Raw genomic sequence first — 14,711 nt, forward strand, 5'->3', positions numbered from 1 at the left:
TGATTCACTGTATTTAAAGTTCACAGTTTTATTGGAAATATTTATTACGTTACGCTATACTTTACACACATTGTTATTTGTAAACCGGGTTGATGATGATGCCTGTCATGAAACTCGGTATAACAAAAATAATAAATAAATAAATAAATAAATAAATAAAATCATGCAAATAAATGATATCATAGAGAGCGTGTGGCAGTGCTTTTATTCTTGCTCCACACAGCAGGCGACTTTCAATATACCCGACAAAGATCTGTTACCTATATGCAAATTAGACCTTTTGCACAAAGTATAAATATAGGGACCTCACTGAGTCAAGGGGTGTCATATTTCAAATCAATATGTAGAAATGCAAATAAATCCCTCAGAACTCTATCCAAAATATATACCATTCTCAACAAGGACCTGGATAATAAGCCAGCCTTTGTCAAGGTGTGGGAACTTGATTTAAGGATAGAACTGACATAGGAACAGCTACCACTTATATACCAGGCAGTGGTTCAAGGGCTAATATCAGAGTCCTTAACTGAAAATGGATATAAATCACTTTATCACTGGCATCTAACACCGGTCCGACTATACAGGATGGGATTAGTTGGCTCCAAGGCTTGCTGGAAAGGATATGGAGCAGAAGGAACCTATCTACATACCTGGTGGAACTGTCCCTCAATGCAACTGTTTTGGAATGAGATTAATCGTTGGGTAGAGAGCATATTTAAGTGTTTGTTCATCCTATTACCTCAACATGTTTTGCTGAATTTCCCCATTTTACACGGCAACAAATATGAAGAGAAACTAGCAAAAATCATTTGGGTTGCAGCTAGGATTGAAACTTCCAGGCTATGGCGGGATTCAAAGGTACCACAACTAACAGGTCGATACTGTAACGTGCGGTTGAAGATTTCCCGTCTGTAACGTGCTGGGAGCGCACAATTCGGACGCCTAAGGCGATCCAGCGATCCAGTCTCCAGTTTCACGCGTCCTTAGCGCTTCTTAAAACAGACGCATAACCCTTTCCGCACGCAGCATGTATATGACATGTAAATGAACGAATTAGCTGTATAATGAAGGAGTTAGCTATTCCCCTCCGATACTGTAACACGCGCCCTGACTATCGCTGCCATTTTGCCCCGCGTTTAACCTGCTAACTTACCGCCTACCCCTACCTCTGCGTTAGAGGCAGGGGTAAGGGTAGGCGGCAAGCTTTCCCCCAGCACCCTCTCACCTGCCCTGGCCGCGTCCATGGATGCTGGCCTCCGGGGCAGCCCCAGTCCTCCCCCCTCCCCCCGAAGAAAAAAAAAAAGCGAAAAAAAAAGTTGCGAGAGAGAGGGGAGAGGACGGCAATCCTACGCTCGGCGACTTACTTTTGCAGCCCCCCTCCTCCGGACATCGTGGTTTCCCCCGTGCCAGTTCCCCCTCCCCTCCTCCCGAAGCAGGGCGCGAAAAGCAGCCTTGCTCCGGGAGGAGGGAAGAAGGGACTGGCAGTGTAAAGCGGCGAAGCGACTTACTTTTTGCAGCCCCCTCCGGACATCGGACGACTTCTCCTGCCTCCAGCTGCTCGCGAAGATGGACGCCTGCACGGCCGCTGAAGACGTGACGTCACGACGTTTGGCGTCAGGCATGTGACGTCACGTCTTAAGCGGCCGTGCAGGCGTCCATCTTCACGAGCAGCTGGAGGCAGGAGAGGTCGTCCGATGTCCGGAGGGGGCTGCAAAAGTAAGTCACTTCGCGCTTTTCGCGCCCTGCTTCGGGAGGAGGGGAAGGGGAACTGGCACGGGGGAAGCCACGATGTCCGGAGGGGGGGCTGCAAAAGTAAGTCACCGAGCGTAGGATTGCCGTCCTCTCCCCTCTCTCGCAACTTTTTTTTTTCACTTTTTTTTTGCTTCGGGAGGAGGGGAGAGGGGATGGCAATCCCGACTTCCTGGTATCTGTCATTTCAAATGACATTTGAAATGACAGATACCAGCGTGGCCGTGAAGCATTAGGCCCGAGCACCCAGGATACTGTATAGGCGCTCTATGCCGTAAAATGGTTGCGCGGGGCCTAACGCTTCCCTAACACTTCGCAGACGCGGCATGCATTTGCATGCAATTAGAAGAGAGTATCGAGCGCTAGGTGAAGAGAACTGTGCGTGCGGGGAACGAGGGTGCGCCAGGCACTGCCGCACTCTTTCTACCGCGGCCTTAGAGTATCGACCTGTAAGTTTGGTCATAATGAGGATGGAGCAAATTTATACATTGAGTAAAATTATGGCTATCAAAGAAGGGAGGAAGTCTCATTTTGACAAATTATGGTCCAAATATAGCAGACGGAAGATGAGGAAGGAGGGATTCAATTTACCTTAATGTATACACGCATGACCTGCATGCTCAATAGGGGTAAATAACAGAGCAAACACCTATGATTTATATAATTTACTTTATTTAGTTGTATTCTTATCTCTGGTACAAAAATGGAACAGTAGCATGGGAAAGAAGGGGGGGGGGGGGTGACAAGGGATGTGGGTTAAGCCAGCTTGGAAGGAAACAGTACATTCTCAGCAAGATAATCGAGTGTCAGCAATAAATATTTGCTACAGCCTAACTTTTCTTCTATCCTATCTAGTTTTACACCTCTGACTGTGATGGTAGGAGCTGATAAACATGTCATTCCTTCATTGTTTCTGATAAGTTGTATAAATGAAAATTCATAAAGCTTTAACTGGAAAAAAAAAAGAAAAGGTACAGAGAAGGGTGACCAAGATGATAAAGGGGATGGAACAATTCCCCTATGAAGAAAGGCTAAAGAGGTTAGGACTCTTCAGCTTGGAGACGGCCTGAGGGGAGATATGACAGAGGTCTATAAAATAATGAGTGGAATGAAATGAGTAATGTTAATCAGTTGTTTACTCTTTTGAAAGTACAAAGACCAGGGGAACACACAATGAAGTTACTGGGTAATACATTTAAAACTAATAAGGAGAATTATTTTTTACTCAACACATAAATAAGCTCTGGAATTTGTTGCCAGAGGATGTGGTGAAAGCTATCAGTGTAGCTGTGTTTAAAACGATTTGGACAAGTTCCTCAAGGAAAAGTCCATAAACCACTATTTAATGTGGAGCTGCAAAAAATCCAGTGCTTATTCTTGGGGATAAGCAGCTTGGAATCTATCTACCCCTTGGGATCCTGCCAGGTACTTGTTCAATTGCCGGGGCCTCTCTATTTACATCCAGCCACTCCCCTTCCTCAGTAAACCTGCAGGGAACAGAAGAGGAGCGAGTATAGAGCAGATATTGCAGCATTATCTGGGGAGAAACTGGTGAGGGGCTACAACACACACAGCTGTGTTTCCAGGACTTGGGACTCACTCAGCTGAGGGTAGAGTGAGTGTGTAATAGAGAGCTGTGACTTAAGGAGGCCCGCCTCTCGAGGCATGGGCCGTATAACTGGGCAGACGTGCGGCAGGCAAGGGGGAGGGGGGCACAAGCCTAGGTGCGGAGGAGGGGCGGACAATGGGATTAGGGGCCAGTTCAAACCTGGGCATGAGCCATGAGACAAGGAAGGCGGCGTCTCCGAGCTCGGGTACTTAGGGTAGGGCGGGGTGGGGGGAGCACATTTTGCAGCCTGGAAGCGAGAGCAACAGGCTGACCTCAGCACGGCTGTGCTACAACAGTTTTGCTTTTACTTTCACTTTGCCTCCAGCACGGCTGTGCTGTAAGAGGAGCAGATCAGCTAAAGGAGCAGGAACGATTTCTTTGATTACATCATTGGGTAAAGTACATAGATTTGTGGCTTATAGGCAAAATGTTGAGCATATAATGGTAATTTTGTGTTGCTAAGGTCTGGAAGGTATGCTCACCCCCTCCCCCCTTTTGCATTGAACTGGCTCTGCATTACCAGTACTTTATTTAATGAAAAGGCTTTGAATGCATGGCTGCTTCTGCCTGGAATGTTATTTTATTTAAGGAAATGCCTTAGCACATGGCTGGTTATATATATTTTAACTAATATATATTTAGTGAAACGCCATGGGCACATGGCCACACTTTAACCTGTTTATATATATATATATTTTATGAACTCATGGCTGGCTTTCAGCACAATGCTTGCTCTGCATGTTGCTTATTTATTGAAAGGGCAGCGAGTGCAGGGCTGGTTATCTTTCACTTAGTAGCCCATTGAAGGGGTCTGCACATGGTGAATGCATAGGTGGGTTAGAGCACATGGCTGGCAGTAGCAGGCTTGGTAGCTCAGTGGTTAGAGCACTGATCTTGTAGGCTTGCTTACTTTAAAATCGACGTTTTCTATGTATTGCTTTACCCCTCGCTCTCTAAATTGCTAGGAAGTGGGCAGGCTTCATGTCTACCATGCTATCTCAACAACCTGTGGATGTGCTTTGTTATACCTAAGTAATCTGACAATTAAAAAGTAGCCAGCATCCCGTAGTTGGGAATTCTGATGATATGTCTATGGGACAGCGGTATGGCATTTGAGTGCTCAGCCAGGTTAACAGGATGTTTTTTATATTAATCCTAAAGGTGATATTTAGTATTCGGTTACCATTTAAAGGGACAGCTGTCCCATGTGCACGTTTATACTGAATTATAAGGGGTACAGGACCCTCAGCTTGATAGATATGATTTAGGCTGCGCTATGCAGCTCTATACAAAGTAAATTAAAATATTAATGAAAGGTCGGCTTACATCTTAGCATGGTATTGTGGTTCTCATGGGAAGGGCTTGCCAGCAGAGGTCAGCACATGGCAGCGGCCATTTTGGGAGGTCAGCACATGGCAGCGGCCATTTTGGGGAGGTCAGCACATGGCAGCGGCCATTTTGGAGGTCAGCACATGGACTTTCAGGATTTCTTTTACTATTACTTTTCTTTTACTCCCCAGGCCCCCCCCCCCCCCCATTGCGCCGGCACTCCCGCCTCCCCACAAGAGTCCGGCCGCCCCTCGCCCCCCCCCCCCCACCTTCCTCAGCTGCCCCCACCCCCATCCTATTCCCGTCCAGCCCCCCCAAACTTGCCGGGCCCAAACGTGCGCCCCCCCCGTACCCCGGCTGCCCCCTCCCCCACCCACCCCCTTAGCAGGTGTGCGCAAACCCACGTTTGGCTACCTATTCGTATGCCCCCCCCCAAAACTGTGCGGGATCTAACCATTTAATATGTCTACACAGCATGGCTACCACTCAGTTTGCTATGGCTTCTGCCCCGTCCGCACTTATGCCGGACCAGGCTCAGGCTCCAGCCAAGCGAGCACGTCGGAAGCCAAGAAAAATTGCAGGAAAACTTCGCGGCAATGCCAGAAGTCGAAAAACGTAAGACCAAGTCACAGAGGAATAAGAAGAGGAAATCCGCAAGCACACGACAACCGCGTAGCATCAGCCATTTGGGCTGCTATGTACCAGAGCAGCCCCCTCCACGGGGCATGACCCCTGCAGCACCGACCCCTGCAGCACCGCCACGAGAGAACTTCGGCAATGTTACCGAACAACAGCGCCGTCAGCTCATGGACCAAACCTGTCAGCGGCTGCTATCCATGGCAACGGACAGGGTGAAGGCAATGCTGGATGCCTTAACGCATACCACTAGCCCATCCCCTGGCTCAGTGCCCATCGGTCCACAGCACGGTGCAGCGGGCAGCTCCAACAGTTCAGCTGGCAACACCCAGCCACCAGCACGTCAACAGACAGCTCATGGACAACACGGGCAACCGCAAGAAGGACAGAACTGTGAGTACCCTGATTTAAACCGGGGCCAGGGTAATGCGCAGGTACCCCCAACACAGCCCAGTTACCCACCACCAAGGAATGGCAGCGAAGTGTGGCTGGGGCCACAAAGCGCTCCTACTGACAACTTCGCTGCTATGAAAGCTATTTTCGATAACTGGCATGGGCAGGGTAATGCTAACACTAGCCCAACACAGGAAACAGGGCAGTCAGGACGACCCATGGGGGATATTTTACTTGTGACACCAACCCCAGCCACAGCTACAGCTGTTGGAACACCAACCACAGCTACAGCGGTTGGAACAACGGTGGTCAGCTGGGGACCAATGGGCACAATACCACTGGTAGCTCAGCCACGAATGGCAATAACGCTGCACAATACACATGTACAGTGGGCTCACTAACCGCGCATGTGTCAGAGGCGTTAAAAGAGAAAATATGGCGCAGCGAATATGTAGATATATTCGAGCTGCTCAGGAAGAAGGGGAGGGTTCCGATCCCAAATGCCACAAAGCGTGCAAACTCTCAGCTAGGGAGAAAACCCTGCATCGCTAAGACGCTAGCTAATTGGTCAGCAGGATTCAGAATTCTGTCATCCATCATAGGTCAAAAATTTTCCTGAAAAATGTTGCTCCTTAATTGCTTACCAGGACGTCATTTGTGGTGCTTATCGCACGTATGGCGGTACGGCTTGGTTGGAGTATGATGAGCAGTTCAGAAGGAATATGGCTGTGAACCCAGGTTTAGAATGGGATCGCAAGGATATTGACCTGTGGCTCTCAAAAATCACACCGTACCGACCGGTGCAGGAGGTTTGTCCCTGGCTTCGCTGGCAATGCATACCAGCCGAGTACATGGTTAACTCCTCGCCAACATACTTTTACGGGAAGATTTCCATTTCGGCAAGGTCAGCCCTTTCGGCAAGGGCAAAAGTGGGGCAAGCCACTAGATTTAGGGGCGGGGGGACTCCCATCTGTAGGCTGTTCAACTCTGGTTTTTGCAGATTCGCTGCTGCCTGCAAATTCAGACACGCCTGCATGGATGCGGTGCACCGCATCCCATGCAGGCATGTCTGAGGCGTGCTCAAGGGGGAGGAACCATCCCCCACACAGAGCAACAATAAATTCATTAGAGCACCTACCCCCATTAAGATACATAGCTTGCAGGTCTGTTTAAAGGGTTATCAGCCCAAGGAGGCCAGATGGCTATACGAAGGGTTTTCCCAAGGTTTTCATATACCTTTCATGGGGCCAGAAACCGCCACAGAGGCTAAGAATCTCTTATCTGCGAGGAATAATGAAGAGGTCATTGCACTAAAGATCAAAAAAGAAAGCGACATGGGTAGGGTGGAAGGCCCATTCAAGGACAAACCTCTACCTCATTTTAGGATTTCCCCTCTGGGGGTGGTTCCCAAAAAAGAGCCAGGGGAATTCCGAATGATTCACCATTTATCCTTCCCAGAGGGTGGGTCAGTGAATGATTACTTGGACCCCGAAGCATGCTCGGTCGCCTACGCCTCATTCGACCAGGCATTAGACATGGTGAGGCATTGGGGGCAAGGGGCATGGTTGGCAAAAGCCGACATTGAATCAGCCTTCCGCTTGCTTCCAATACATCCAAGCTGCTTCCATCTGTTGGGGTTTCAATTCCGAGGTAAATATTACTTCGATAAATGCCTCCCGATGGGCTGCTCTATATCTTGCGCCTACTTTGAGAGGTTTAGCACATTTGTGCAATGGGCTGTAGAGCAGGACATCGGGAAAGGGAAAATCATACACTATTTGGATGATTTTCTGTTTACCGGCCATAGGGACACACAGGCCTGTGCGCAAGCCCTCGAAGCATTCACCCGGAAAACTGACGAATTAGGCATTCTGCTAGCTACGCACAAATCAGAAGGACCGTCACAAAAATTGTCATTTCTCGGTATCGAAATTGATACTCTGCAAATGGTCACACGCCTACCGCCCGCAAAACTAGAAGCGTTACGCGCCAACATATCTACTACCGAACAATCACGCAAAATCATGCTAAAACAAATGCAGTCACTCATTGGTCACCTCAATTTCGCTTGCAAGATCATGCCCATGGGTCGCCCCTTCATGAGAAGATTGTCCCAAGCCACAGCAGGTATTCGCAGGAGCCATCATTTCATTAGAATCACCAAGGAGCTCAGGGAGGACCTCATAGTATGGAAGACATTCCTAGGGGAATATAATGGGCGGACAGTTTGGAGGGACCCAATCATGACCAATAGGGAGCTGCAGCTCTACACCGACGCAGCGGGGAGCGCTGGATTTGGGGCCTATCTGGCTGGGAAATGGTGCGCGGAACGATGGCCAGTACAGTGGGAAGCCATGGGTTTACTCAGAGACATCACTTTTCTCGAATTGTTCCCCATTGTTGCAGCAATACACATGTGGAAAGCATGTTTCCACAACAGGAGAGTGGTTTTTTTGGTCAGACAACATGGCGGTTGTACAGGCGATAAATTCTCTCACCGCTCACTCCCCTAGGGTCATTAGGCTATTGCGGGATTTAGTACTGCTCTGCCTGCGCATTAACCTGGTCTTTAAGGCTAAGTACGTTCCGGGGGAAGCTAACGGCATCGCTGATGCATTGTCTCGTTGTCAGTGGTCTCGTTTCAGATTCCTGGCCCCGGAAGCAGAGCATCACCCTTATCACGTCCCTCCGCGGATTTGGGAATTAGGGTGCCCGGAATCGCCTCCATATTGAGATCGGCTCTGGCAGAGAGTACGGGGAGAGCATATGCACGCGGCTGGAGCCTGTTCCAAAAATTTTGCCAATCAAATAACACGCAAGTTCAGGGGACAATGACAGAGAGAAATGTAACAGAGTTCTTGCTCTACCTCAAGAACTCGGAGTATCAAGAGCACAGGCAGGGCAACATGTAGCTGCTATTGTTTTCGTCTCCAAACTATGGGGGATAGGCTCAATTAGCAACTCCTTTCTCATAAAAAAGATATTAGAGGGTTGGCGGAGACAAGAACCAGTTAGAAGGGACGCCAGAAAGCCTATCACACCAATGCTGCTACAAGCACTGGTAAAGGAGCTCCCCAGCCTAGTTTGGGACAATTATGAGGTAAAGCTATGGACCGTGGCTTTTTCACTAATGTTCTTTGGTGCATTTAGAAACAGCGAGCTTATCCCGAGGGCAAAGGTGACCACCAGGGCATCGGATGGGGGTCTCCTGATAGAAAACATAAGGCTGTTTAATGAGACAGTACAGATCTTTCTCAGGCGAGCAAAAACTGATCAACGGGCAGTAGGTCGCTGGATTACATTATACCCTGCTCATACGGGGGTGATATGCCCCGTAAGGGCTACAACAGAATACCTCAAAGTACGCCCGCTGGGGGGAGGGCCCTTTCTAAAACACAAAGATGGCAACGCGCTATCGCGTTACCAGTTTATCAGTATGCTACGCAAAGGCTTGGAAAAGATAGGGGAAGACGCGGGAGCTTATCACACACATTCATTCCGAATAGGCGCAGCATCCTTCGCCAGCAGCAGCGGTTTAAGCGAAGATCAAATTAAGGCGCTAGGGCGGTGGAAATCCGGTAAATTCAAAACATACATACGACCCAATAACCAGACAGCCCAATGAACAGTCTCACTGGGAAACATAAAAAGCATATATTTACCGTCCTGTTACACATAACCGTTTTATTTTGTCTATCATAGACTCGCCAGCGGGGAGCGCGAAAGTGATATGGATCATGGGGCACTCGTACATTTATTGGGCGCACATTAGAACCAAGAGAAAGACCTCCAGCGAGCAGATGGGCATACCACATAGCAAGGCCAGCTTATTCTGGCTCGGCAAACGAGGGATGAGGTGGGTCCAACTAATGCCTTGCATCCTCCAATACGCCAGGCAACTACCACAGCCTGATATTATCATCTGTCATTTGGGCGGTAACGATTTGGTCGCAGTCAAAAACATTGACTTAATAATCACGATCAAGAAGGACTTGACTGCAATTAAGGCTATATGGCCAGCCGTGGTATTGGTATGGTCCCACATTATTCCCCGATTGGTATGGAGGGACGCGAGGTCGCACAAATCCATCGAAAAAAGCAGGCGCAAATTAAATAAAGAAGTGGGGACGTGGTTGAGAGCTATAGGGGGGTATGTCATCAAGCATGATGATATTTCGCTCTCATGTTCAGGCATGTATAGGCCGGATGGGGTTCACTTATCAGACGTTGGGGTAGATATCTTCATCCTTGCCCTGCAAACGGCCACAGCAGCTTTAGTTAATTAGTGGGGGTAGAAAACAAATAAGGTTTTACTGTTTCCTACTTTGGCGGGTGCCCTCACCGGAGCATAAGGGGATGTATCGCTGCATAGAGGGGAAGTTTTTGGTGTTGGGGGAAGGGGAGGAGCACAGCACCAAGGACTTTGCATAGGGGGAAAGCGGGGGCATGGATATAACTAAGCATGGCGGAGACCGAGATAATGGCCGGTCTAGGGGTGGCCCAATGAAGGCCTGGCATAAGCAATAATCGCGGCCCGCAAGGCCAGGGGTGGGAGGAGGCGGCAGAATACTGCACGGAGCGGCAGTAGCCACGGAGGCGTTCACGGAGCGGGATGCCAGTGGCGGGTGTTCCCCTTCACGGAGCGGAAGGCGGGATTGGCATTCACGGAGCGGGGTGCCAATGGTATACCACCTTCATGGAGCAGAAGGATGGAGGGCTGCCGTCTCCAAAAAAGCATTGGGGTGGGAAGAACAAGCAAGGTACCGGTGAGGGCGTGGCATTTAGCTAATGCCAATTGTTTAAGCTGCTGCAATATAAAGTAATAAGGTTATAATGTTAAATGCTGGCTGTGGCCGTTTCTTCCACTTAATAAAAGTTATCTTGGCTTACCTACTCTGTTGTCGCGTGGTCAAGGCTGGGAGGGGCGGTCGTCCGTGAGCTACGGCGTGCCAGAGTTAAGGAGGCCCGCCTCTCGAGGCATGGGCCGTATAACTGAGCAGGCAAGAGGGAGGGGGGAGGGGCGGACAATGGGATTAGGGGCCAGTTCAAACCTGGGCATGAGCCAATGAGACAAGGAAGGCGGCGTCTCTGAGCTCGGGTACGTAGAGGTAGGGCGGGGTGGGGGGAGCACATTTGCAGCCTGGAAGTGAGAGCAACCCTCCCACCACCCCACAGCGCAAGGGGATAGTGGGATTGGGGGGATAAGTTGTCACAGCCATAACAAAAGGAACAGCGGGTGCCCTCACCGGAGCATAAGGGGATGTATCACTGCATAGAGGGGAAGTTTTTGGTGTTGGGGGAGGAGCACAGCACCAAGGACTTTGCATAGGGGGAAAGCGGGGGCATGGATATAACTAAGCATGGCGGAGACCGAGATAATGGCCGGTCTGGGGGTGGCCCAATGAAGGCCTGGCATAAGCAATAATCGCGGCCCGCAAGGCCAGGGGTGGGAGGAGGCGGCAGAATACTGCACGGAGCGGCAGTAGCCACGGAGGCGTTCACGGAGCGGGATGCCAGTGGCGGGTGTTCCCCTTCACGGAGCGGAAGGCGGGATTGGCATTCACGGAGCGGGGTGCCAATGGTATACCACCTTCATGGAGCGGAAGGATGGAGGGCTGCCGTCTCCAAAAAAGCATTGGGGTGGGAAGAACAAGCAAGGTACCGGTGAGGGCGTGGCATTTAGCTAATGCCAATTGTTTAAGCTGCTGCAATATGAAGTAATAAGGTTATAATGTTAAATGCTGGCTGTGGCCGTTTCTTCCACTTAATAAAAGTTATCTTGGCTTACCTACTCTGTTGTCGCGTGGTCAAGGGTGGGAGGGGCAGTCGTCCGTGAGCTACGGCGTGCCAGAGTTATAGGGGGTGGGAGCAAAGAGCGTTGGGGGTCAGGGAGAGAATGCTGGAGATCATTCCGTGGGGGGGGGGGAGAGGGGTGGTAGTGAGTCAGGGGAGGACAAGGGAAGAAAGACAAACTGTAGATTAATGGGGGGATGATCATAGCAATCTAAAATGTTCCCAGGTATGGAGATCAGGGAAGGAAAGATTGCGAGTATTTGGCACCCTTTAGAAGTCCTGCGATTCTACCTCCACTCTAATTGGAAGTGAGTTTTTAACTCTAATTTCTTTTAAAGAAAATGAATTCTGGGATTCAAGAAATTACACATTTTCTTTTTAGTAGCAAATCTCGTGTTTATTTTTTTCTGCGAGCAAGGGAAATATAGTGTCGTAAAAGAATAAAAATGTCCCTTTCGCTGAAGCTTCCCCTGTGGGAATTGCTCCTGATCTTCTCCCGCTTATTACCAAACAGCCATAGCCCTACCGCACAGCCAAGATGGCGCTTCTTATCTCGGCTTCAGTTACCCCTGTCACGTGCAGCCGCCACGCAGCAATCGGGGCGGGCCGTACTACTTTTCTGTCGCCACGGTCACGTGGCCTGGGTGTGCAGGAGGGGTTGCGTTGTGCGAGAAAAGATGGCGATGGCTGTGTCGCCCATGCGGGTGCTGAGCGGGCGGAGCTGGGCCGGTTTCCGGGGTTACGTCGCCGGCACACGGGGCGCCTGTAAGTAGCGGGCGTGCGATGTTACCATGGCGATCCGGCGTGGGGGGGGGGGGGGGGTTAGGTCTTGGCTGTCTTACTCCTTGTTCTCCTGTCTGGCGGGAAGGTTTGAGTTTGGTTCCTGAGGCTTGAATGTTACATCCTTCGCTGCTCTTGCCGCTAGTTCTGCACCAGGTGGAATGGCAGAAGGCCCGATGCAGGCATTTTTTTTTTAGGATGTTTAAGTAGAGCACATACCATTTAGCGTTGCTGCTGTATGCATAACCCCAGTACATGCTTGCAATCTAGGGGCCTGTAATTCAAAACAAATTATACGACGGTCTAAAAAAAGCTTAAAAAATAAATATATCAAAGGATATTTTGAGGCATGCTTGATGCATGGGGAAGAGGTGAGAGATAATCATATGTGCAGAGCTGCCACCTCACCCTAGTTTCTCAAGGTAGATTTTAGGCTGATTCTGTTTTATTTTGAAGGAGAGTGCAGGGTGCTTTATGCATTTTGGTAGCCAGAATATCCCAAAATGAACTGGAATTTTGGTTAAAAAAATGACTGGCCGAAAGTCTTCCCTCTGAACTGGGTTACTTGATAGCGCTGGTATTGCCGACTTTAAATTTGGGGCATCTTATGACTCTCCTTTTTGACTTGCACGGCATGTGTGCTTACTTTACTGGATCAATCTCCTTAACATTTTTATTTTAATTTCTTTTATTTTTATAGACATTAGCTTCAAGCTGGATGAGAAGACGGCCCACAGCAGCCTAGACCTCATTAGAAAGGACACCGGTGTCATCTATCGCATGATAGGGATAGACCCGACTAAGATCCCCCAAAACCTGGAGCGGTTTCGGGAGTGGGCTGTGGTCCTGGGAGACACTCCTGTATCTGCTGGCCGGCACTACTGGGAAGTGACAGTGAAAAGGTCCCAGGAGTTCCGCATCGGGGCAGCAGACGCAGACATGTCCAGGGATGAGTGCATTGGGGTCAACACTCGTTCCTGGGTGTTTGCCTACTCCCACAAGAAGTGGCACGCCATGCTGGCCAACAAGACCATACCCATTGTAAACATTGGTCACCCAGCCAAGGTGGGACTCCTCTTGGACTATGAAGCGGGGAAGCTGAGCCTGGTGGATGCAGAGAAGCACTCCCTGATTCATACGATTGCTGCCAAATTCCTTGGCCCTGTAGTGCCTGCATTTGGCTTGTGGGATGGAGAGCTGCTGACTCATTCTGGCCTTGTTGTGCCTGAATACCTGTAGTTTGATAACTTCATGTGCCTGTTGAGGATACCACTGACAGAACAGCTAAGCAGCATTTGGAAATTTCAAAGTAACTTTGGTGGGGGAAGGAGTATTAAGTGGTGAAATTTGGCAAGTTTTTACTCAAATAGCAGCTTTGTTCTTGGATATCCGTAAGCTGACGGGTGTGTAGTTGTCTCATCACTCTGAACCATTTTAGCTGCGACCTAAATCTCAAACCACCACATTGTTTCCTTTGCTCTTGCAGTTTAAATTCTATCTTCAGTTTCTTCAGCTGCTTTAGTAGCCTGTGCTGTAAAAAGACATACAGGGGGTTCCTGAATATATATTTGCAGTATCGTGGTAGTAAGTGTGAAGGTGGCCAAACTTTGTTAAATTCCTTTGGTGTGCTGTCAGGTACAAGTCATTCCCTTCCTGACTGGAGAGCACCTACCAAACAGCAGAATATATTGTAAAGCGGGCACACAGAATCACCAGACTGTACATGGCTTCCTTGCTCTTGGTTGACACCTTTCTATTTTTATCCAGTTTGTTTTCTGAGAGAGGGGCAGCCAGGCAAAAGAAACTTAACAGCTCCATAGCAGTGTAAAGAAAGGTTGGGCAGAGTTTATTCCCTGGGCTCCTGTGGCATTAGATCAGAGCCCTATTATTAGTTTGGCATCTGTTGGCTAGCCCTGTTCTGATTCTTTGCTTTAGTAGCATTGTGCATTGACGGCACAAGCACTGCTATGGCTGGGTCACACCTGAAAGAGCACAGAGCCTCGTCTATTTTCTGCTCACCAGGACATCCATAGCATTGCATTGCATTGCATCCCACCTAGCCTACAGACTTTGCATTTTTGTCTTTGGTGGTTGTGTTATTCACCCATGTTGTTCTGCCATTGAGAAACCACAGTAAATATACAACTGGAGTGGCGAGGAAGGGTAGGTTGCTGAACAGGACTGTTTTCCTTCTTTTATTCCTGCAGAAAAAGGTTTTTAAAAGTAGCGTGTCAGCACTACGGTGCTGTTGTGCAGCCTGCAAGCATACGGTATGACTCAGTAGCATCTGGCTCACATCAAGGAATCTTTTCCCAATTCCTTCCCATTTGGCCTTCTTCAGGGACCCGCTGTGTATGGTCTCTCTAGGGAAAAAGGTATGAAGTACTAGAGGTATGGGTAAGTGGGGACAGTGTAGATTTTA

The 14,711-nt window shown here is 49.2% G+C and overlaps 2 protein-coding genes across 4 annotated transcripts in view; one reads left to right on the forward strand and one right to left on the reverse strand.

Annotated features, from left to right (window-relative positions):
• Positions 1-10,708, reverse strand: part of LOC115087514 (aquaporin-4-like) — a 72,342-nt gene extending 61,634 nt beyond the window's left edge. Inside the window, exon 1 of the mRNA XM_029594816.1 lies at positions 10,607-10,708. The gene's annotated coding sequence lies outside the window, so the exon portion shown is untranslated. The remainder of the gene's footprint in view (positions 1-10,606) is intronic.
• On the forward strand, positions 5,537-14,427 carry SPRYD4 (SPRY domain containing 4). 3 transcript variants are annotated; one of them, XM_029594814.1, is made up of 2 exons: positions 5,537-5,716; positions 12,990-14,427. In XM_029594814.1, the coding sequence occupies exons 1-2, from the start codon at positions 5,548-5,550 to the stop codon at positions 13,526-13,528; spliced, it is 708 nt and encodes a 235-aa protein (XP_029450674.1). In that variant the 5' UTR covers positions 5,537-5,547; the 3' UTR covers positions 13,529-14,427. The 3 variants fall into 3 exon arrangements, with proteins under 3 accessions (XP_029450674.1, XP_029450673.1, XP_029450672.1); XM_029594813.1 differs by lacking the exon at positions 12,990-14,427 and adding an exon at positions 9,419-10,143; XM_029594812.1 differs by lacking the exon at positions 5,537-5,716 and adding an exon at positions 12,117-12,274.
• The last annotated feature ends 284 nt before the right edge of the window (positions 14,428-14,711 follow it).

This window comes from Rhinatrema bivittatum, chromosome 3 (assembly GCF_901001135.1).
Source record: "Rhinatrema bivittatum chromosome 3, aRhiBiv1.1, whole genome shotgun sequence".
In the NCBI taxonomy this organism is placed as follows: domain Eukaryota; kingdom Metazoa; phylum Chordata; class Amphibia; order Gymnophiona; family Rhinatrematidae; genus Rhinatrema; species Rhinatrema bivittatum.

What these genes read in the sequence shown, in the direction of transcription:
- SPRYD4 (XM_029594813.1), top strand. Translation starts at nt 5,548, where the DNA reads ATGCTGGATGCCTTAACGCATACCACTAGCCCATCCCCTGGCTCAGTG. An exon ending in ACCGCAAGAAGGACAGAACT is followed by an intron (nt 5,717 to 9,418) that starts GTGAGTACCCTG and finishes TGTCTATCATAG; the next exon opens with ACTCGCCAGCGGGGAGCGCG.